Source organism: Epinephelus fuscoguttatus, linkage group LG6 (genome assembly GCF_011397635.1).
Source record: "Epinephelus fuscoguttatus linkage group LG6, E.fuscoguttatus.final_Chr_v1".
In the NCBI taxonomy this organism is placed as follows: domain Eukaryota; kingdom Metazoa; phylum Chordata; class Actinopteri; order Perciformes; family Serranidae; genus Epinephelus; species Epinephelus fuscoguttatus.
In genome coordinates, this window is record NC_064757.1 from 35,264,827 (window position 1) to 35,288,825 (window position 23,999).

At 39.3% G+C, this 23,999-nt stretch overlaps 2 protein-coding genes across 9 annotated transcripts; one reads left to right on the plus strand and one right to left on the minus strand.

The window, feature by feature from the left end:
• Nucleotides 1-533: 533 nt before the first annotated feature.
• On the minus strand, nt 534-23,977 carry LOC125889729 (coiled-coil domain-containing protein 158-like). Of its 8 annotated transcripts, XM_049577808.1 has the most exons (24): nt 23,765-23,977; nt 23,539-23,593; nt 23,358-23,415; nt 22,807-22,955; nt 21,707-21,894; nt 21,489-21,604; nt 21,105-21,414; nt 20,949-21,007; nt 19,840-19,950; nt 19,600-19,681; nt 19,242-19,361; nt 16,928-17,122; nt 16,557-16,793; nt 16,266-16,434; nt 14,845-14,997; nt 14,360-14,472; nt 13,101-13,259; nt 11,958-12,050; nt 11,594-11,716; nt 11,094-11,221; nt 10,731-10,793; nt 10,480-10,547; nt 9,746-9,895; nt 8,953-9,004 (listed from the first exon to the last, which is right to left on the minus strand). In XM_049577808.1, exons 1-23 carry the CDS (start codon nt 23,765-23,767, stop codon nt 9,786-9,788), a joined length of 2,862 nt encoding a protein of 953 aa, XP_049433765.1. In that variant the 5' UTR covers nt 23,768-23,977; the 3' UTR covers nt 8,953-9,004; nt 9,746-9,785. The 8 variants fall into 8 exon arrangements, with proteins under 8 accessions (XP_049433766.1, XP_049433765.1, XP_049433764.1 ...); XM_049577807.1 differs by having other exon boundaries at nt 11,127-11,218; nt 23,539-23,977; XM_049577803.1 differs by having other exon boundaries at nt 11,094-11,218; nt 23,539-23,977.
• On the plus strand, nt 3,745-8,314 carry zgc:158260 (uncharacterized protein LOC571389 homolog). The gene is made up of 5 exons (XM_049577813.1): nt 3,745-3,894; nt 7,116-7,461; nt 7,546-7,718; nt 7,834-7,993; nt 8,114-8,314. Exons 1-5 carry the CDS (start codon nt 3,860-3,862, stop codon nt 8,312-8,314), a joined length of 915 nt encoding a protein of 304 aa, XP_049433770.1. The 5' UTR covers nt 3,745-3,859.
• Nucleotides 23,978-23,999: the final 22 nt, after the last annotated feature.

A 23,999-nucleotide genomic window follows, 5' to 3' on the forward strand; every position in this document is an offset into this window, starting at 1 on the left:
ATTTATAAATCAGGAAATCCTTCTTAAGAGGAAAGAACGGTACAGTAAGTAAAACCTGGAGTACACAAAGTTTCAGGCGTTTCCTCACTGCAATCACGTAGATAGATAAGAACATGGCAAGGAACAAAACAGTTTCTACGGGCACGCAGGCCACATTACTGCTGTCGGATAAAAAAAAATGCAACTTAGAAGGCAGCTTTATTTATAGCTTGAGCACCATGTATGTTTGAATTTATCCAGGCAGGAATAAATCACTTATATTAGCTTAAGAATGGCACATTTTTCCCATTCCTCAGAAGGCCAGGTAGCTTTTAATGCGAGGTAAAAACATAAAAATAACCACAAATAGGCTTTGTTTCATGACTGCAGTTTGGTTCACTGGTCTTCTCTTGTAAAAAGCTTATTTTAGGTACCCATATGAGAACACCAGGCCCAAGCTGGTAGTTTCACAGCAAGGATACACACTAACTGCCAAGTTCAAATGTCATGTACAGTTCATCTCAATGAGTGCTAGTTTTGAAGCGTGCTGATGTTTTTAAAACAGAAAATTCAAGTTATCAGTAAACCAGAAAAGGGAAGCAAAATGCCTGACCTGGCAATTGGAATAGGCAGGTCACTGTATGTCACCCTGTCTGACTCAAGTATGTGGGGGAAAGCTGTTAAAACACTCCTCTGGGAGTCACATGAGTGAAGTTCCACCTTCAGTAAGTTGAAATTCCTCAGAGAAGTGGCACTGCATTGACGTGATGTCGTCATGGGTACGTTATCCATTCATACTGTAGGTCTGTGTTGCTGCTGCATCATGTCAGTGGCTCAGAGCGGTCCTGTGACAGCACGAGGAATCTATAGGCCAGAGAAAGAGGCTCAGGACGACTGGAGCGATAAACAGACCCATTCACAGGCTACAGAAGCTCATACACATACATCATGCTAAGGGCTGCTGGGGTTGACATATATGACATGCAGTTATCTGCCCTTTCCATCAGCTAATGGTTTCTTTTCAATGTGTTTTTCCAAAGCATTAAAACAAAGCTCTTATCAGAAGCTATCAGTGCTCTCAACACTGTCTTTAATTTAGTAAAAACTGAACAGGTGCTATTGCTCTTACTGCTCCATTAACAACAGGATCTTGTAGGCAAGTTATGCAAAATTTAACATGGGTGTACAATGAAATAAAGCTGTCAAGTCTCAAAGTTGTATTCAAATGTCACAGTTTTATGGTTGCACTGAAGCTGGCTGTGTCGCTGGCAAACAAACGAATTGCAACAGCGCATTAGACAGTTCACTGACTGCATTGAAACTGTTTACTAAGTTAGTTTGTTGCTATAAATAGGGATCACCAGTGCTGAAAGAGAGGAAACAGTAGCCCCTCTGTCCCAGCAGTGATTTCCCTGGTGTTTGAACAGCAGGAGAGTCGGGGGACCTGAACTCGGGCTAATTAGCTAATTCATCGGCCCTGAAGGGAATGACATGTGATTAGATACAGTCAACAACAATCACTTTTCTATGCGAGAGATGTTGTCATGAATTTCTCCACGATCTGAGCAGCTGCACACGATAATAGCAGGAAAATATGTGTGGAGTAAACAGCAGTAAGTACTGTAAGAAGAAGAAAATCAAAAGCAAAGGCAGATAGTTGAGCACATTAAGCTGTGTGGTGGAATACAAATGTGTCGGCTACGTTTACATGAATACTGTCCCTAACTACACATTTAGAAAGGCTACCTTTATTTAATTGAGTATTTCCTTTTTATTGTACTTGATGCTGGGCGAATATTTTGCTTTGTACCCCACAACTTTTTTGCAGATTATGGCTTTACATAAAAAGATATAACAGTCGTATAAATATTAGAACAAGTGCACAAAAGTAAAAAAAAAAAACCAAAACAGCGACTACATTGAAATTAGGTGTATACAGTAAAAATAAGCAGTGTTGGGAAGATTACTTTTGAAATGTAATAGGTCACCCTATTAAAAATGTAATAAGTAATGTAACTTTTTAAAATACTTCTTCAAAGTAATGTAATTTATTACATTTAATATGTTCTAACAGATGTTTTAAATTGGGAAATAAGGCTGAAAAATGTCTGGAAACAGGCTCTGCCAAAATGAGACATTCCTGATAACTCCACATGAAGTAAGTTACATTCACTTATTCACATTATTTATTTATTTATTTATTTATGTATTTATTTTTAAATGATTACATCTTGTAGCCAGTCACAATAGGACAGGCCCTGATCAGGTCGTTATTTTCTGCAACTGCCTGTTCCTCTAAAGGTTTTATGTGTATGTCGATATCTGTATCTTACTTGTGCATATGTATACTTTTGTTCCTCTTTTTCTTTTGTAATACTGTATAGCAGTTTATGTTGTAAAAAAACACTAAAAATATGTTTAGAAAATAAATATATAACTGAAAAGAATATAGTCAAATGTAACCTCTTTGCAATCATCAGCCTTTCAATAAGTAACTGTAATTCAATTACGCATTTTTTCTCAGTAACTGTAGACATGTAACTAGTTACTGCCCAACACTAAAATATGTTTATATTAATATAACACCTGAGTACATTTATTTTTGATATTTTTATAGTTCATTTGGCTGATAATACTTGCACACGTTTGAGTAAAATTTCCAATGCAGGGGTTTTACCTGTGGAGTATGTTTATATTCTGGTATTAGGCCTATTATTTAAACAAGGGGCCGCTATAGTAAATCTTCCACCCCTGACAATTAAATATTTTTATTTACAGTGATTTCAGATGATGGTGGCATGGGCACTGTTCAGGATGGCATTAACTAAACAAATTCTCTAACAAGGAGAGCCCCCTAGTGCTCAAATACTCACACAGTAGGGTCAAACTAGAGGAATTTTGACTCATTTTTTAGGGATTATAACTTCCATAAATGTGCTCCTGGTTTGTGCTCTAATACTGTAAGACTAAATAAACAGGTTAGCTTGCCTAAAACCATAAAACAACTATAACTGTCACTTAAACAACACAACAGCTGCCACCACATAAGTAAATACTAAATAAATGTGCCTTTAAGTTATCAAATAATGTTATCACCTTTCATACACTTCACAGTCCACTGTATAAAGTTGCTCTGCACCTAGCCGGGTTAGGGACTGTTTACTGTGATGTAAAAAGGGGGAGACATGTAAGGTATTTTTTTAAGCACAGGGAAGGGACTTATGTTTTTATTTCGGCTCAGGGGAGGGGCATATAAATTCAAATGGTTGCATTTTGTAAATTTTTTTACAGCAGATTTTTAAAGAAAACATTACTTCCACACCTGTCCATGTTTTCTTTACAAATTGCCAAAATTCAGGGCGCTGTGTGGCTCAGTGGGGAGGGTGAGCGCCCTGTGTACAAAGACAATGTGCAAGTTTAATCTAATAACAATTTTGTTTCCACTAGTCACCCAGGGAGGCGCAAGGAAAAATAATTGTAGCTTCGGGGAGGATCAATAAATAAATAAATGAAGTCACACTCTAGTCACCACCCTCCTCTGACAAGTAGAGAACAGTCCCTTAGCTTACAGGAATACAGGAAGAGTATTTATCTGTTTTGGGTTCAAGTTTATTCCTTTAACAACAGCCAACTCTATCCGACTGTAAAGCCTGTGTTTACGCATTAAATGTAATGTAAAACTGTTATTTAGCGTCCATTTTGTTTATCTGAACCCCCCCACCCCCCTCCTCCTCGGCTGTTGCCATAGTTACCAAGTAACAAACCACAGGTCGCGAGCCTGTTAGATTGTCACGTTGGACGTTATCACAGAAAAAGAGCTTTTTAATCTACAACGATATATTAATTAATAAATAAATAATAGGCCTGCTGATAAGAAGGGATGGACACCAATAATACACGGCCTATTTTCCCTTGGTAAGTGACATTTAACCTCGTCTGTGTCACCATTTTGACAAAATTATAAAACTAGTTTAACAGTTGTTTCTTGTTTGATAAGTAGTTAATGTAGTGCTGTGTTAAGTAGGACTTAGGCCTACTAATACAAAATATAAACCACCAATTAATCAGGTGTATTATCACAGATTCAGCTCCCAGCACTAAAAGCTTTCCATCATTTCACAATAAAATCCCTCTACTGCGAAAAATGACATAGCGTACAATTGGAATTGCTTGATTTATCACATTTCAACTCATAGCCTTATTCACACTGACTAATCCAGCTGGAGACCCAAACGAGCAAGAGAGCGACACTGCTTGCAGCTTTAATTACTTTTGGTACTTTAAGTAGGCCTGTATTTTATTTTTTAATGCTAATACTTTTGACTTTTACCTAAGTATTTTTTTTAAAATATCAAAGTATTTTTACATTGTAGTATTTGTTACTATTACTTAACTACTTTGTGTACCTATCAGTAGTTTAATACATAACTGCATCACATTATTATAAACTGATATGAGGTACTTCTATTTCTATTCTATGTTCCACTACTCCACTACAATATTGTTTGGAGACAAATATTACGCCATTACTTAGGTAAGATTTTAAATACAGGACTTTTACTTATTTTTATACTGTGGTATTGCTACTTTCTCGTACACAAAAGATTGGTGTTCTTCCTCCACCACTAATGTTCACCAGTAGTCAGTACAATCTTGAATAAAGACTTTTACCTGTGACCGTATTTTTACTTCTATGAATGCATTTTCCTCCACTGATTTATTATTGGCAATGCCTCATTGTTAGCATTAATTTTAGCTAATTTAACTACTTTGTGTAATTAAGGGTAGTTTCATACAGAACAGTACATCACATTATATAAACTAATTATATATGTTTTGTATGTAAATGCTTAATTTGCAAAGTCACCAACTACAGCTGTGAATTTAATGTAGTGGAGTGAAAAGTTCAGTTTCCCTCTGGAACATAAGTATACAGTAACATAAAATGCAAACAAGTGCCTCTCAATTTTACTTTAGTGCAGCACTTGAGTGACTGTGCTTTTTACTCTCTGCTACTGATGCAGACACTGCCTGGCATACAAGCTGTAATTCAGACACTCGAGAGTCTCTGTGTCTTCCACTTGAGGATTTACAGTATTAATATATGTAAATGTGATGTTTTATCACTTCCAACCCTTCATAGCTTCATTTTGCTCACCTGAACTGAACCTGTCTGAGGACAGAGAAATAAATGGAGATGAGGGGAGGTGAGAAATACTCAGAATTCACAGGAGCAGAAGAAGGGAGAGGCAGAAATAGATAAGACAAATATGTTACAGCATATCACTGCTGGTATGTACAGACTGCTATTTAAAATGGTCACTGAGCTGCTTCATTTAGACCTGTGTGTTCATGTCAACGACCAGTGGGATAATGTACTTTAAGGTTTAAATACCTTTGAGATGAGCCCTGAATACTCTGATATACAATAAAACTCATCTTTAGCCTGGTGTTAAGCAGAGAAGCAGAGTCAAAGAGATGAGAATAACAAGAATACACAGTCAGTATTCTGAACTCCTCAAACATATCACAGGACAAGAGATATGTGTGATGCTGATAGGAAATTTGGGACAGAATCAAGTGCTGTCAAGCCAGAAACATTATCAGCAATTGAGATGACTGAAGTAGGAGTATAACTTTATATCAAGATACCATTATCTCCTGCTGAAGTCTGGAAGAACGTCATTCTATTTATTAGGGGTTCATGACACTGAGGTTCATATGGGTGCATCTGTGAAATATTTTTGTTGCTGTAATAGGCTGTCTTCCTGTTTTTGACTGTTGTTTTATAAGTCATTTGCTTAAAAAATAAATTCTGTGGATAAAATAACTATATAGCATTGTCTGTTTTTGCTTGACAAATACAGATACCCCACCCAATCAGATCTGCCCCCACCATTGACTCATTGAAGTCCAGACTCAAAACCTACTTTTATTCATTAGCGTTTCAGCCCCCTGCCTCTTACGTATGCCTTTTTAGCATTTAGTTGGGTTGAGTCAATACATTAATGCAAAAAAAAAATCTTGCTATGGTAGAAACAGATAGTCTTTTACAAATGACAGCAGTTGTCCTGAACAAAAGCATCCCTAACATTCTGTAAAAACATTACATTATTGTATAAAAAACATCCTAATTTAACAAAACTTGTATGTGGTTTGCAGTCAGCACAGTCGTCCTGCAACTAATAGTAACTATGCAAAGCTTACACCATTCAACTGCTGGAAGAAAACACAGCATTTCATTGCAGATTGTGACTTAAACTAGTGGAAACAAGTAAAAAGTAAGTGCAGAAAACTGATTTAGTTCCTTTCAGGATGAAACTGTCACTTGACCTGAGTTCAAACTGCACTGTGATGCTGCAAAATATAACATCACTGAGAGCTACAGGAGGCTTCTTTGTATAAGCACAGAAAGACATGTCTGAACGTGTGACCAGTTTTTATATACTGTTCTATCCATCCCAACAGAATAAACCCAATTATGATAAACAACACAAAGAAACAACACATCAGAGCAAGCTGAATTACTGTCAGGCCCTTGGTAGAGAATACAAATGGTCTTATCTTCTCCTTTTACGTCAGAGATACAACACAGTGACTGATCTTCAGTCAAGTACAAGCCGAGTGTCCAACTGGCAAAACATAAAGGAGGATATAAAAAGACGACTCAGAGAGCAACGTGCATGTGGTTGAAATAGAGATGCACTTCCTGCTTAAATATGGAAAAAAGATCCAGGACGGTGAAAGTCTGCTGAACCATCATGTAAAACAAAAAACAGTTCTCCTACATTTTAAAATCCACTGAGATAAGGAAAACATAGCCTTTTGCAGTCAGATATATGCCGTCCTTTAACTGAGTCTTAGGTCAAATTTTAATAATTGTTCATATTTTATGTTGTGGATTATGGTGCACAGTACTCTAACAGAAACAGGAGCAACTATACACTATTATACTGTCTGCTGTTTTGTGTCTGATAGTATCCCTGGGGCGAGGCTTTGACAGGATACACAGCTGATACTGCAGTTTGCTTACTAAGTGTCCTTGACTATTATTATTATCCCTAACTTGTCTCCATATTGTTTCAGCTCATATTCAAGTATCTGGAACTGCTTTTCTTTTTTGTGTTAATTCTCAGGTACAAGGAGAGGTTGCAGACCAAGTATCTCAAAGGCCAAGCAAACAAAATTTCCATGGTTGGCAGTTGTTTGCGTTTTGCAAATGTGAGCCTTGACGACTTCAATGACTGTTCATCCATCTTATCCGGGGACCGGAAAGGTGTCTCACCGGTTATTTTCCGTGACTCTCCGAACCACAACTCCTGGCAAAAGCCTAGAAAGTGCATCTCAAAAGAACAAGCCTGCTTTTCAAAGCAGATGATCCAGAAGCAGATTCGCAGAGAATATGTGGCTGCTGTGGACGAGAAACTCAAACAGCATCCTCTGGCTATGTTCCCGCACTATCAGGATCACATGACCCCAGAGGTAAGTGGAGATGACAGCAGTCTATGTGCCAGAACAATGACAAGTTAAGAGTTTGAGTTGAGAGTTGTCGTCATTTCTCTACAGTTATTTGACAAGGTGGTATCCGTTTTGGACCCAGACATGAGTGTAAACAGCGCCTCTGCACTTCCTACGCCCACAGGAGACCATGCGGAGGATTATGAAGATGAGGAAAACTGTACAGAGCCAAGAAAGGAAGACCTGGACAGAGCAAAACAGGGAACTTCTGCCAATAAAATGCAAGTGTACTGGCAATCGAATTGGTAGCATTAATAAAATTGTATTTTTTTTAATCCATTTGGTCCATCCAACAAGTAAATATGAAGATTCTGTCTACTTTTCAATCACTTACAGCAGCTCTGATGTCCAAAATCCAAGTCCCAGAAACCCTTATGTTCTACACATGAATAAAAATGGTACCAAGAAAGGCAGGACGGTCAAAGTGAATAAACTGAGCACCCACGAAGACATGAAATCAGCTGCCAAACTTTTCAGCAGATGGTTTGCCTCTCCAGTAAGTCTGCTACACTAAAAGAAACTGAAAAGACAAAATAAATGTCACTGTTTGTCAGACATGAAAACCAATATAATGTTAAAACGATGATACAAAGGACTTATGTTTTGACTCTTGCAGGATGAAGACACAAATGTCACTGAGGCTGCATTAGTGGGAAGTTTCGACAGTGGCCTTCAAGACTCTTCATCACCAACAGTTTCTCAGGGCAAGAATGAAATCCTGTCACAGCCACAAACAGGCAGGACCGATTACGTTTCAAAACCCTCTGAAACCAATAAGGTGCAAGAAGAGAAAGGTTCACAAATAGCCGCTGATTAGAAAAATCCAAGAAGACGCATGGGTAAGACACACACAACATGTCTGAGGAGCTTTTGCTGGATCCAAAGAAGAGATAAAAGGAGGACGACTATGTGAGACAGTTGGTTTGTTGACAGAATGAGGAGCTGAAACAGATGTATGAAACCTTAGCTGTGAGGAGTTATGTAACCCACAATAGACTGTGACTGTCAAGGCTAAAAGGCAAGACTATACATTCAGAGGGGGGGATTCAGAGACCTGTGTGTGATGTTTTCACAGCAGTTGTATACAGGAAATGCAGTGCGAAACCACACTGTAAGAAGAGGAACAAAAGGACAAGTCTGTCTGAAATTCGTCCTCTTTTTCTCACTGCAGTTTGTGTGGGTTTGTTTCAGTATACGAGGAAACATGGATGATTACGCACTGTGTGTAAGCTGAGGTTTTATGTTTAATGGATGCCTAATATTTACCTGAACAGCCAAAATAGATGCTGCATTATCGTTAACTATTCCTCCCTATTTCTACAAGCTTGTTATACTGTGGGCAGCCATATAGACAAATATATGATAAACCTATGCTATGAAATAACCACTCAACTGCTCATGTTTCTTTAAAAACTTTATTTGAACAATAAATTACAAAACTAGAACTGATTATAAATCATCTTTTAACACTTCATCTGGGGAGTCTTCGAAATAGAAAAGGAGCTTTCTGAAAGACAAAAAAGTCAAGTAATTGTTATAAGGGGTGGGATTACAGAGAGTATGATTAGTCAATAACATTTACACAATTTTAATGACATCACCTTAGTGAGCTGCTGAAGGACACATGTCACGGAACTTTACTATTGCTGAAATAGATTTTGTTGCCTCATTCCATCCTGACGCCTCACACTCGTGCTATGATATTTCTTGCTATGCTGCCGTTGATGTGAGGGAATGTGAGGGAATGTCTCTGTCTTATTTGCTATTGTACAACTTTATTAAAGCATTTCACTTTGTAAATGTCATTCAACTCTCCCTTTAAGTTAATATGTAGTATGATAAAGTGATAAACAGTATCTTGAAGAAAAACCCACAAATGACTCAGTCTGTGAAAATAAAATATCACAGAAATATACTAAGAGTGGAAAAGACATTTACATTCAAATGAACACAGCAGGATGGTTAAGGCAACAATTTTTATGTGTAACAACCCTAGCAGGCTAACTTCCATATAAACAAACTGACTGTCTCTGTTTCCTTGCTACTAGAGACGAATTGAGGGTTGCTGAATTTACATAACAGTGTCACCTTCTAAGAAAATTAACTCATCAGGTTATTTGTTACCATAAAAACAAACAACATTGCAATTTTCTTTTGTGCTAGTCAAATGACCATGGCGAACAGTTAAATGTCCTTTCTACTCATTCTATCTCTATGGTAAATATGATGCACAATATTAACAGCTTACTGATAAGAGGGGTCAGCCTTAGGTCTGCTGTGTCTCACTGTCAGCTGTTTGGGTCAGAGGTCAGGAGAGAGTGGACAGGTGATCTGCGGCCCAGCAAGAGTATGTGCGGGGAGGATGTGTACCTCGCTGCTGGACTTGAAATAACACAGCCTAGAAAGGTCATTATATATGTTAGAGAACTGAATATGGATGTTGGCAAAGAATCCATCATTTGTTGTATTTAGTTTGTCTGTCCTATGCAAGGCTGCAACTACATATTTCATTTCTTGATTTATTATTTGGTCTTTAAATGTCAGAAAATAGTAAAAATACCAAGGTGACGTCTTCAGATTGCATGGTTTGCACACCAAACAATCAAAATCTCATAAAAATGATATAAAACTGAGAAAAGCAGGAAATCCTGATGAAACTAGTTGCCAGATTTGCTTAAGAAATTACTTGAGTGGGGTGCCCAGTAGCTCACCCGGCAGAGCAGGTGCCCAACATACATGGGATGGCATGCAGCAAAGGGCTGTGGATTGGAATCAAAACTACAGTTGTTGCGGCAGGGACATACCCTTTGTACATGCGGCGCCTGCTCTACCAGGTGAGCTAGTGGGTGCCCTAGTGGCAGATTTCTTTCAGTTGACAGACAAATTATGTTTTAAACACTCACATTTATAAAAAGGAGTAACAAGAAACTGAAATTATTTTGTTGGATTGCCTGAAAATGACAAAGTAGTAAAGAAACTCACTCTCACTGAAGGATTTATTGTGGATCGTTTTCCCGTTGAGCTCAGCTGCCTTCAGGAAGTGCGGCTCGCTGTACACAGTGTATGCACAACAGACATATATTACATCACATTAAGTAGCCTGCAGCACTTTGCGGTGTCATGCATGTTGCATGAGGGGTGAAAGGTCACGTGGGTAGATGGTGAGCGCGTCCTTGCTCAAAACATTCAAATTTTTTGAAATAAAAAAAAGATGGGTTAAGTTTGCTCCCTACCTGCCACAGGTTTTTCTTCTAAATCTGGAGGGAGCTTTAACTTCTTCTGCCTTGTCAGTCCTGCTGTAGGTGTATGGGAATATTTAAACATACAGTGAGACATTACACATATTACATTTCATAACTTAAGACACAAACAAGTTTCTTGACTTTAAAAGGTCAACAGCTCATCTTTTTTTATGGTGTATTACAGTAAAAGCAGTGAAACATGGTGTGGTCACTGAAACAAGTCATGTATGGTCCCCCTCCCCCTCCTCCTCCACTGAAATGACTTAATAGCATCACATGATTTTCATCTGTGACCTAAACTAGCCTAAGAGCGAAGCTAATCCTTGAAGTGTGTGGGAACAGAGCCAGACATACAATGTGGTTCTGTGCACTCTCTCCGGCGCTGACCTCCTCCTGTTATCTGTGTGTGGTCTGTGGTTCTCCGAAATGACTCCTCGCAGCTCCTTGACGAGAGACCTGAGCTCCTGGGCGGGGCTCTCCTGCTGGAGGAGGGAGAGAGACACTGTCAATTCACTGCTGTGATGTCAATATTATAAATAGCTGGTCTGATTGGCTTGTATTTGAACAGAGAAACATAAGAACACGAGACAGTATTACAAATTTCTGTAATTCATCAATTAGCAACAAGATCTTTTATTCTGATCTCAGAGCCGAACAGTGTTTCACTGAAATGATTTGCGGTCAGGTTTCTCTCCTTGCCACAGGAATGTAATGCCGTGTATGTTTTTGATTTAAAGGCCTAGCAGATGTGCTGAGCTTGTGTCTATGCAGCCAAATAAACAATGATTCACACATGCACTTGACTGGCTGGAACCGTAGGAAACAAGCAAGATATAAGGAGTTCCTGGCTGTACCGTGATCTGGGTGTTGGAGGCGTGCTGAGAAGAGGGTGGAGCAGTGAGTGCAGATGGGAATGGGGAGTCCAGGTCAGGTGGAGGTAAATTCAGAGCTGTGCGCAAATTTTGACCTTGAAGCTCCTATACAAAAGATAAAATTGGTTCACAGTGAGATTTGTTGCTCAGCTCCCTTTAAATATGTGAGTAAATCTGACTAGATTAAGACATAACTATCAAAACATGCATGATGAAGAGAAAACAGCAGATAGCATAAAGCATCTACATTAAATATGGTTACATTTTCAGGTATGCATACTGTATATAGAGTGGAAAAACCCTCTTTCTGCTTCCAAAAAGACTCTTTGTCTGTAATAAACTCTACCTTCAAGTCCAGGGCGTGTTGGAGTTTCAGACGGAAAAAATCTTGCTCCTGCAGCTGGATGAAATCTTGACAATCTGCAAAGCTCTCTGACATCTTTGGGAAGATACAGAGAATATGAAACGATAACACAAACAGAGACAAAGCAGGACACATAAGGGTCTTTTTTTTTATCTGAATATATACTAACATTTTTGTTTTGTTTCAGAGGGAGATAATAACTGTTCAGAGAAAACAGAAAACAAAATTAAATGAGAGTAATTCTTGGAATGAGAAAAAGTTATTCAGATATTGTTTCTGTTTTAAAACTGTTGCTGATCATCAAACTATTTTAAATACCTTTTCTAACAGGCTTTATCTATATTGGGACATTGTATGCTTTTATTTGATAGTAGATAATAAATGAGGGGGGAGGGAGATTGGGTATGAAATGCAACAAACTCGCTGACCAGACATGAACTGTGGATGTTACAATTCCAAAAGTGGAGTTGTATGAGGTTCTTATGACCATAATCAGTGTATTATCTGTACTAGATGGTGATGGTGGTTGGTACAAATATAGCGTACACTTAAACTGATATTGATTTTTTAGGTTGTTAAAACACATTTTTCTGCTGCTGTTCTGACAACTACCTTTATAAATGTGGTTAAAAATATGGACATGTCCTCTGAAATATTTTTTTGCCTCTAAAACACACTCCACATGCCTGCATCATGTTGGTAGGTCATTCTGAGTGGTAGCTCTATTTGTCAGGACAATGGCCCCATCCACAGCAGTGCATTTCTTTGCTTCTGTGGCAATACTCCTGCAAGCTTCTCTAACCTGAGAGCGTGCAGACCAATGTCAACTCTATGTAATACACTGACTGTGGATAACACAACCTCAGTGGATAACACAACCTCAGTGGATAACAACCTCATGCAACCCTACTTCAAAAAATCTGAACTATCCCTTTAACCTCGAGGCCACCAACACTTCATTGTTGAAAAACATCAAGGATTTTTTTAATAAAATTTGGCGCACACTATTTTGACTTCAAACTTAATATGTATTTCAGTCCATCATCCACTTATCAGGCTTCTCTTAACAGCAGATATCATTAGGTTGTGATATAATGACTAGAATACAGTGTAAATGTGCTTCACCTTGTGAAGGATTGCCTCCAGCTGGCTGATCCGCTCCCTCAGCTGTTTATCTTTGGAGCGAAGGGCCTCCAGCTCATCGCCAAGTTGTCTCTTCTCCTCCCTGACGAAGGTAAGCTGCTGGAGCTGACGCTGGTTCTCCAGGCCATGGTAGCGCTTCTCCTGGGTTGGAGTCAAAGGAAGAACGGAACAAACGGTGCTGACATGTGAAAATGCATTTGAACTCAGCATTTTTTGTGAAGTCACTGTTGAGTGGTCATTGCTGACTGTTTCACCTGAGTCGGAGCTAAATGCATATCTAGAAGTTAGTTTTTCTTTTTTGTATGAGATTAAAAACATTTGGATGTCCATGAGCTAAATAGCTAACTTGTCAACAGCTGAGATGCCAAGTCTGCTGTTAAGGCAATCAAGAAAAATAAAAATAGAACAAAAACAGTAACAAAAATAAGCCAGCAGGCAGAAGGCATCAGATATTTTAAGATGGTTTGCATATGATCCAGAATTCATACCTAGTAAACATGACAAAAGATTTACAGATTGGATCAACAGTGGGCTAACAGCCCACTGTACTCTTATGAATCAAGGTATCATAAGGGGTTTTCAGGAGCTTAAGGACAAATTAAATTTACAAAATCAGGACCTTTTTAGACACTTACAGATTAGTGATTATATTAATAAAAAAATAAAGAAAAATTTGGCCACAGAAAATGAACTACTCCAAATATTTATTAGAGCATATGAGAATGAACCTTATGAAAAGGTCATGTCAAAATTGTATTCAAGCCTTCCTCAACTAAACAAGGAAAATACATTTAGAGTTAAAACAAGGTGGGAAACTGAGGGAAACCTGACTATCACACAAGGGGAATGGGAAGAGATACTCAGACAACAATGGAAAATGGAGAGAATTTGGTTAGAAGGATGTTATGCGTTACTTTTGTGATTCTGCCCAGAAAAAAATCTTTCCCAAACCAAACGGATTGTTGGCGATTGTGTGGGAACAAAGCAGCAAATCACTTCCATATCTTATGGGGGTGCCCTTCGGTCACTCCCTTTTGGACTAAAATTCATGGTATTCTTGAAACGGTTTTAACGACCTGATGTACCTGATTAGACTGGAGGAACTCGAATGAAGGAAAAAGGATAAATATCTGCTAAGAATACTATTTGTGGCATGTTGATACCTCTTCTAAAAACCAATAAAAAGAGAACTAGAAAAAAAATGCTTGTGAATTAAGTTAGTTTTTTTTTTTTTTTTTTACCTGGTACAGCTTGTCCTTAACCTCCTCCAAATGTTGGATTTTGCCCTGCAGGGAGTCGACCTGCTGTCTCCTGGCGGTGATCTCCTTCTGCATGTCCATGGCTACCTGGAGGCCTGAGGCGGACACAAACGGATCAGACAAAGCAACAAAGAGTCAGAAAAGGGCAAAGAGGCGATCAAGCAAGAAAGAACATCATATCAACAGCACATTGTAAATCACAGAGCTTTAATCTTGGACAGGCTTTGTACATGTCAAGAACACATGTTCATGGTTAGACATGTCAGATTGTATCTCTCAGAATGGAATACAGTAGAGGAGGATATATTAATTTTTGCACTTTAATTGAACTATTCTAATATTCCAATCCAAAGTAAATCACTTTTATCTGTCTACTTGATCACAAATTGGATGTAAATCAGAGGATGTTTCTTTGAACATGAGATCTTTTAATTAAGTCTCAATTAAAATCACATAATGGATCCAACCATGTCCGTCAGCTCCTTCCAGGGTCCTCAGGGTGCTCTTGACCTGGTCCAGCTCGTCATGGGCGCTCCTTAGCTGACTCTGAAGCTTTAGCACCGCACCCTCGTGCTCCTCGTTCCTGCAGCTGTGGAGCCGTTGCAGCTCTTTGTGCTCCTCTGAAATTGTATCCGCACAAACACACGCATCACATCCACAGAGAGAAACGCACTTAAACACACACAGCGATAGAAGGGCTTGGTTGACAATGAAAACATACCAAACATGGTTCTTTGTTTTGTTAAAACAGCAGGACAAGAGGATCATTTGATTTGGCAAAAAACTCTAAAAGCTCTGAACTCTTTCTAGAAACAGCACTGTGTAATTCCTGGTGAATGAAAAGGTCTGGTTACACTAGTGTGCTGCTCAGAGGTAACATACAAAAGTCTACATGGACTATTAGCCTATATTGTGTGGTAATTAATAAACAGCATGGTATTATCCAGGACTACCTAAGAATATTGTGATTTTAAAAAGGTGGCAAACTACTAATTATAAATGAATCACAGTTTAAAAGAACAGAGTTAGAAAAGTGAAGGTGGTGGAGCTGTAATTAAATACATTTTGGACAATAGTGTCTCAAATATTTCCAAAGCATGGAGTAGGAGGAAAGAAGTGACTTATAACAGACAAAAGCCTCATAATTTATGTGGATTACAGACTATAATTTATTAATTCACGAAATGAATCAGACATACAATGTTTTAATAAATATGAACTGTTAAATGAAGATTTTGTTGCACTTGGGTTGTGCTCGTTCATATTTGTACATCAGTCCTTTCAGGATTTTGAGGGGTTTTTTTGTATTGCTGCGGTCTAAAAGTTGCAATGCATGTTGCCATGTTTTTGTTTATTTTTTTTTTTACAATGAAATCAGTGTAATTAATTAAAAACCAAAAGCTACTTGTTCCAGTGAAAATAAAACCACACTGTTCTGAGCGTTCTACTAAACCTCACCAAAAAGGTTGAATAAAGCTCCCACATCATGTTTAAACATTTTATTCCTTATTTTTTTTAATCACACGTGTGCACACGTACACCTAAACACACTATTTCTAATGCGTTTCTATCACTTTGTGATTTATACTTAATGGATGTGGATGTAACAGCCTCTGTCATGGTGATTTTACTTATCTGTTGACCACGCGTTTCAGCCATTCTGTGTGTTTAGCAAAGTATTTGTAAATCACTGACTTCTGTTTATGCTCCACCACAATGATGCACACAGTGCAAAACTGTTTACCCCAACTTTTGTGCAGAACATCATGGAGTTGCCTTGCACTGTCTTTAGCAGTAATTTTTATTGATAAATTTGAGATGTTCGTGTGGCATCTTCACAACCAAAAAGCTATGTGTGGTAATACATATTCAGTAAAGCTCAACTCACTGGTGAGGCTGAGTAACTGCATGCGCAGGACGTCCAGCTGGATGGTGAGCTGCTGTTTCTCCAGAGTTTCCTCCTGGACACGCTGACATTGTTCAGCCACAGAGGCCTGTAGCTGCTGCCTCTCGTGCTCTGCAGCAGCCAGGTCTGACTTGTGTTGGTCTAACTCAGCCTAATCATCAGGAGGAAGAAGAGAGACAAAGAGCAGGAGGTTGGTGGTGGGGTAAAGGTTTACTTAAGTCATATAATTAAACATTTTGATTAAAATTGATAGTTTCCCGCCTTGCGCCTGACCCTGTGCTGCCGAATCTCCAGCTTGCGCTGGTTAAGCTGGTTGCTGAGCAGGCTGTTCTCCTGGTGAAGGTTTTCGATAGTGCGGCTGTGCTGCACGGTCATTTGGAAGCTGCTCTCCATCTGCAACCTCAGAATATCCATCATCTTCTCTCGCTTATCCAGCTTCAGCCTCAGAGTCTCTCCCTCTGCATGCAGCATCTGGCACTGGCTTTGGGCCTCTTCCAACCTGGCAAGATGCTGGAAAAAATCAGTTTGGCTTCAGTTTAATGAGTCATCACATTGGGTGCACAAATACCAGATCATGATATATATATACTGGCAATCTAAATGGTTAATATTATAAACCATAATAATCTCCTATAGAACATTACATGCTGGGCTTCCTGCTGCCTGAGCTGCATTTCCTTGTTTTTCTCCTCCAGGGCTTCCTGGGATTTCCTCCCCTCCTGGGCCCTCTGCTCCAGCAGGGCCTGTAGGATGGTTTTCTCTTCCCTGGCCGCCTCCAGCTGTCCTCTCAGGACCTTTACCTCCTCCTGGAGCTCAGACTGCTGCTGCTCACCGCACCTCTAGAGGATAAAGCAAGACGCACAGTGGGCTGACTGTGTTTAAACAGGACAAAAATAATAATCTTTTGAGACTGTGAAGAAATATGATCTTGACAATGCTGGAGAAACTGGCTCAACATTTCATCTTGTGGAAGTCTTGGATGGCTGACTGGCCATGCATGCTCTGCATTTAAATAAACACTTCTGACCAGGTATGCCTGGTTGGTTATAAACAGTGTAGTAAGTCACTTAGTAAAAAAGCAACCAAAATAAATCATTAGTTACCTGTGACTTTAGGACAAAGGCATATGCCTGTTAAAAAACATACATGGACTGAGGGATCACAAGTTAACTCGAGCTACTTACAGATTCCAATGGATTTTTGTATTGATCTCTATTTTCCTACAGTGCCAATAATGTACTACATTTTCAGCCTTTTGGTCCCCGTGACAAGACAAGGAAGTTTGACACTGCTCAATCTGAATGTCAAGATGCACATCAGGGTTGGGAAATATTAACTGCCTACTGATGATAGGCCTAATCTATAACCAATAGAGCATTTGTGCACCAATTTTTGGCGCATCAGTAATCACAATGGAAAGTGAAATATTTGTTAACTGATAACCTGTAATTGCTCAAACCAACTCACTAGCTAACTAACCACTGTGGCCTTTTAAATGATCATATACCTATTGCCTAAATATAGTAACCACACACTGCCTCACTGGCTATTATATGTTTGTATGCCCTCGCATAAAGGGTGAACAAAGCTTTAAAGGGTAAACCTGGATCCTTTTGTCATGTATTTGTGTCTAGTGAATAATGTCAACAGCATTTTATTTAAAATGGACCAGTATTGAGAGAATGTGCTGCAATTTTACCACTTGGAGCAACCGTGCACCATTAATTCATGTCCACTATAAGTGTCTGTTTTTGCCGCTGACAGGCTCAGATTGTTATTACAAGTGTCTGACAACATTATGGAAAGCAGCCCTACAGGATAAACCTTTTATGTTAAAGGTAGGATATGGAGGATTTTCAAACAAAACAAAATATAGACATATATAAATGAAATCCTGCTTAATCATCACCTATGGGCTTCTACTCATGTGTGGTGGTGACTCTGTTTGCAGAGCTCCTGCCCTTTAACTGTATTTTGATGTTTTTGTGAGCTCAGACCGTTTCTGGGCGGAGATTTCCCCAGCCAATGAGAGAGCGCAGGTGCTGTGCCCGAGCGTGTCCGAGCGTGCACCAGCGCGAGCCTTGCCTGAACCACTTCTGTGAAGCCTTCTTCCATACCTCCAGGCTCCGTACACGCAGGAGAGTTGAGCCTGATAGGAGGGGCCGAATTTGAATGTGTGTTTACAAACAGCAACTGGAAAATCCTCCAGACCCTACCTTTAAACCAAAACAGCCCTGAAATCAATATTGCCGAACCCATCAGACTGCACCTGAATAAACAGTAAATTCATCATTGTGAATGACACTTTACTGAACCCTTAATTCACCTTGTTGGATGTGAAACAGGAACTTTTAGTGGACGTAAATTGGCAATATGAACATGTCGCAAGTGGTTACATCACAGCCTGTTGCTCAATGCTGGAGCAATTTCAAAAATTGTCGGTCCTATTAGCCACAAAAACATGGGACAATAGGGTCTAGGATGAAAAATACCAAACATACTCTTTAACATAGCCACATCTAGAACAGCCCCCAAACCCTCACCTTCTACTGTTACAATAGCTAAACATACAAGGTCAAAACAGATGCCCCATGATACAGATACCCCCTAGGAATGAATGTATAGTGATTATTAGGACAGGCAGCACAGCCTCAGAAGCCCATTCCTTAACCAGAGCTTCCATCTGAGCCTGACAATCCTCTTTGACCAGACCAGTGTCTTAAGCTGTTTTACCAGAAGATTACACACCTACAGCTCTTTACTTTGCTTCATCATAATTAGGAAGAACACAGCTAGAAGTATCATTTGATTGTCATTGTGTACAATCAACCTGACACTTCAGTTTTCACTTTAAAGAGCGTTCTTTAATGTTAACTTGCCTCTATATGAGGACTTTGGGTATGAAAGCAACAAGAAGAGACAAAACGCTGGTATCACATTCATGGTTTGCTGCAGCACCTGAAGCTGGCCAAGCTTCGACTGAAGCTCCTCTGTTTGTTGTAAAGATCGCTCTTTCTCTTGCTGGGCATTCACCAGCTGGGACTGAGCCTGAATGAGCTGCTGCTCCAGAAAGCAAACCTGCAATGTCACAAACCAAACAAAATATCATTTTAGTTTTCATTCTGGCACAGGAAGGACATATTTGTATTTTCGTGACAAGACAGGAGTTCTATCAGTGTTTATCTAATCTTTAAACCAAGGTGGTCTCACTGATCTACTGACTGACATCTAGTGAAGTGGATAAACATGTATGGTTAAAGGTCTCCATATCTCATTGCTTATATTGCCACACATATTGTTGTGAATTCTTCCTTACCTTATCTTTATGGCTGCCGAGGGTTGACTCAAGTTCACTGACCTGATACTGGTGCAGTGATGTCTGTCTTTCTGCAAGTTTCCTGGGCATAAATAAATATATAAATATATATATATAAATATATTTTGACACATGCACATTAATTCAGAAATGCAACACTGTATGATCATCTAAGAAGGTGTTCTTAGACTGCACACACTCTCTGATAAAACTGGCACTAAATGATCTGGGGCCACTCACTTTAGCAGCTCCAACTTGACACTCAAGTTGATGCTGTTGTGTTTTGATGAACTCAGTTTGTCAGTCAACAGTGCCACCTCCTGGCCAAGACTCGCAATCAGGTCTTCCATTCTAGGACACAACAATGTGATGAGTGAACTGCTGTGGCAGACGCACTATACTTAGGATAGACAGTGGAGCATTTTAGATAAGACACATACAACAATTGGAAGAGATGAAGTCATACAAGAACACTATCATCTGATATGGATCGGGCAAGCAGCTGCAGCTGTAAGTCTGGCAGCTCTGGTGGCCTTTTGGCAGCCTACACTGTGTTCAGTTATCATTTTCTAACTTAATAATAATAATGACTGTAAACACAACAATATTTGTTTTTCCATCATATATGAGTAAGAAAGCATCTTCACTTAAAGGGGCAGTTCACCCCCAAATTGTCATAACAATTTCATAATTTTCCTTTGTATCTGAAGTTGCATAGTGTTAGAGATACTAGCCATAGAGATGTCTGCCTTCTCTCAGACATAATGGGACTAGATGACACTCGGCTTGTGGCGCTCAAAGGGCCAAAAAAACACATTTGAAAAACTCAACAGCAATGTCTCTTTCCAGAAATCACAACCTGGTTACTCAAAATAATCCACAGACCTTGTTGTGAGAGGTTTCATGTAGGAACCATTTTCTTTCTACAGAACTACACCCACCAACCGAATCACCTAGCTGCCCCTGTGCTTGGGGCAGTGCAAGATGTAAACAATAATGGCGTCCTTCTCAACTGAGCTCTGTGACAATAGCTAGCTCAGCAGTGACAGGTGAGCTAGCAGTAGTTGCATACTTGCATTGTGATTAGGTTGGCAGGTGTAGTTAGGTAGGAAGAAAATAGTTTCTACATGAAACCGCTCACAATAAGGTCTGTGGATTATCTTGAGTAACCAGGTCATGATTTCTGGAAAGAGACATTGCACTTTGAGCACCACAAGCCAAGTGCCATCTAGTTCCATTATATTTAAGAGAATGGCAGATATCTCCAACACTCGACAGCTCACACCAAATAGCCTGCCAATTCACTAAATGATTAATTGACAAATCGCTGCAGCTCTCCATTGAATTACCTTTCTTTTTGCTTATTTACTTCACTGGTTTCTTCACTCCCCAGATGTTTTATTGACTGCTATAAAACAGATGAAAAATATATCAGACATAACAGGAGATTAACTGTAAGTCTAAGGTAGACTGAACATGATCTGTAATTGACTTCTCGTACTTACCAAACAAAGTCTCTCCTGTAGCTGTTCTGTCTCATTGTTAAAATCCTCAGTTAACTTAGGTAGCTGTCTTGAACTACTGGCGACATTAGGACTAGTGATGGCGTTGTGTCCGCATTGTGTCTCGTGAAATAACAGTGAGTACATGTCCTTTACATTCTGTTCCAGTGTCTCTACTCTCCTGTTAAGTGCCAACGTCTCATCCTCCGTCTCCTGCAGCTTCTGGCCCTCTGCCCCTTTGATGTTTTGGAGCTCTTCCAACATGAACAGCATCTTTTCCATCTGACCAACGTGTGTCCTTGAATCCTTCAATCTACAAATGAAAAGATCTGTGGGTCAAAGTGATATGAAACAGTTATTTACAGAAAATTTGATCAGTGTCTTCACCTGAGGTCAGACAGGGCATCCTTCTCCTTCTGCACTTTCTGCAACTTAGTCTGCAGGTTTATGATGGCTTTGTCAAAACTGAATGGCTCTTGCTCAGGTTGATCATGGGTCTGTGACTGAGAGGGTAAAATAATACATTACATGCAGAAAGCATTACCAAATAGGTAATTCAGACAGCATGAATGAATGATATTCATGACTAAAATGAAAGTATGAACCTTGTTGAGCTGCAAGTCAGACAGCTGTTGAAGACAGTCATCTACTGTACTCTCAAACACCTCCCTTCCAGGAGAGCTGTTTTCCCTTTGGGCCACCCCTTGGTCTACGCTATCCAGATCACAGACCAGAGGCTGAGTCATGGCCTGCTGGTGGGTTGAAAGTAAAGTGGAATCCCCAGGTGAGTCATCTGCCAAAAGAGCAAAGGAAGTTCAAAATACACACTGTGCATGTTGTAATAGTTAAAGGTTGGTGAAACATGTCAGTATGCAACAGCTACACGAGCAAGACTTTGACTTGTGTTGAATTACTTTTAAAATACTTTGCTTTCCAGTGTTTTCCCCCTACATACAAGTAAGGGAAAACTCAATGAAAAACTTGAATAAATGAATGGATAAACATATCAAATACAGATGCGTCCATGCACCAGAGCTTACTAAATGGTTTGGTGAATACAAGAATGACATGAATAAAATTCTATGGCCTTAACTGTCACCAGATCTCAACCCAGTTGAACACGTATGGAAGATTTCAGATCAACATATAACACAGTGCTCTCTGCCAACATCTCCATAAAAACAAAAGATATAAAATATACTTTCATCTTAATAACTATTCAGTAATTTCTGTGATTGTCCTTGATGCTGTATGTCCTTTGTTATGCCTGGCTAGGCTTGTTTTCTTTCCATCTGCTGTACTCAGGTTTGTCTCACAAAAGAGAACTTGAGCTCAATGACATCACAAGATTAAATAAAGGTTGTTTATATAAATGAGGAAACATCTTGGCGACGACAGGTGGTCATGCCTCCAAAAAAGTCCACAGACTTGGCAAGGAGCATTGAAGCTGTTCTGGCGGCCCATGGTGGCCTGACTCCATGCTAAGACACTTCATGTTGGTTTTTCCTTTAATTTGTCACCCATCTTTATCTCTATATCAAGTCTAGTGACACATATTTTGGATTAACCTTCAGCTTTACCACTTGTAATGGGTTTCAGTCAGTGTATCATAATGTGGGTATTGTGAAAAGTATAATTATCTCTTATTTTCATGTCTGGCTGCTGCTACACAAACAAAATGTTGCGCGACGCCTCTTGTACTCACCAACATTAAAGCTGTGGTTGTGGCAGCTTTGTCCAGGTGAGCTGTGGATGCCATTTGTGCAGCCAAACCTCTCCAAGGCCATTTTGGTTGCATTTTCCACCTCTTCCTGAAGCCTTTGGGTTTCCTTGGTGCGCTTTTCAAGCTCCTCACTGTAAAAATGATCAATGGAGGGATGGAGAGTGTAATTCATAGATGTCAAGTGGACAAAAACAAGGGACTTTTAGAGGTCAGGTCAGGGCTTACAGTTATTAATTAAAGTTTATTCAATCCATAAATTTGTTTTGTGTTGTTCCAGTGGGTGTTTTGATGTGGACATTTTGTAAATTATATTTCATGTTACATATTTTGTGTTGGTCTTCTAATAACCGTTTGTTAACATGGTTTTATAGATCAAATTTGGATCAAATCAAAGTAAACATGAAGCTAAAGCAGTGATTGCTCATTAGTTGGGAGTTGAGCTGAAATATCACATGAGAAAATGAACTAATTGTTACAAAACAGATGCCATTTTGATGTTGCATTAAATCAGAAGAGTCTATAGTTTTACCTACCTCAATTCATCCAGTGTCAGGCTGTTAAATCTCAGCCGAGGAGAGGCGTCGTGGGTCTCTGTAAAGAAAGTTAAACAAAGGACTTTAACTGACCAATTCCAAAACAGTAAGACAACAAAACTGTTCGTTTAATGACTTAGCTATCTGAGATTTCCAATAACTTAAGCTAACTGTGACTCACCGGTTGTTCTTGTCGTTTTCTGTGTTAGTTTTGTGTGGCTCGGTGAAGATTCAAACTGCAAAACATGAGCGCCATTATTGCTCGTAATACTCTGAAGATGAGAGGACTGAAACCCCGATGATAACATCTCTGTTCATATCAATAACTAAGCTCTGAGTGTTACTATTAAACAGCTAAAGCTAACATCATCAACTAGCTAGAAAGTTGCCGTTAAGCGTAAAATCACCATGGAAACAGCATCCGTGGCTAATTCCTTGCTAGCGTTACGCTAGCAATAAATTGGTGTATCTTGGCGGTAATAGTTGACCTAGTTAAAATTTATTGACTGGTTATGTTATTCTGATATCTGTTTAAGTAAACCTGATATTGAAGCGATAGTAAAAGTAACGTTAGCGCCGACACTTTGAAATAATCCGTCAACATCCGCTTTTTTTGCCTAGAGTCTGTTATGACGCAATGAC

Bases quoted from the DNA above. Each gene is read 5' to 3' on its own strand.
- zgc:158260 (XM_049577813.1), top strand. From the start codon at position 3,860: ATGGACACCAATAATACACGGCCTATTTTCCCTTG. The intron at 7,462-7,545 runs GTAAGTGGAGAT...ATTTCTCTACAG, and splicing joins AGGATCACATGACCCCAGAG to TTATTTGACAAGGTGGTATC. The intron at 7,719-7,833 runs GCAAGTGTACTG...AATCACTTACAG, and splicing joins GGAACTTCTGCCAATAAAAT to CAGCTCTGATGTCCAAAATC.
- LOC125889729 (XM_049577801.1), bottom strand. From the start codon at position 23,665: ATGTTATCATCGGGGTTTCAGTCCTCTCATCTTCAGAGTATTACGAGC. The intron at 10,794-11,093 runs GTATGTCTGGCT...ATACACCTACAG, and splicing joins AGAGTGCACAGAACCACATT to CAGGACTGACAAGGCAGAAG. The intron at 10,548-10,730 runs GTAGGGAGCAAA...CACTGTGTACAG, and splicing joins AGAAGAAAAACCTGTGGCAG to CGAGCCGCACTTCCTGAAGG.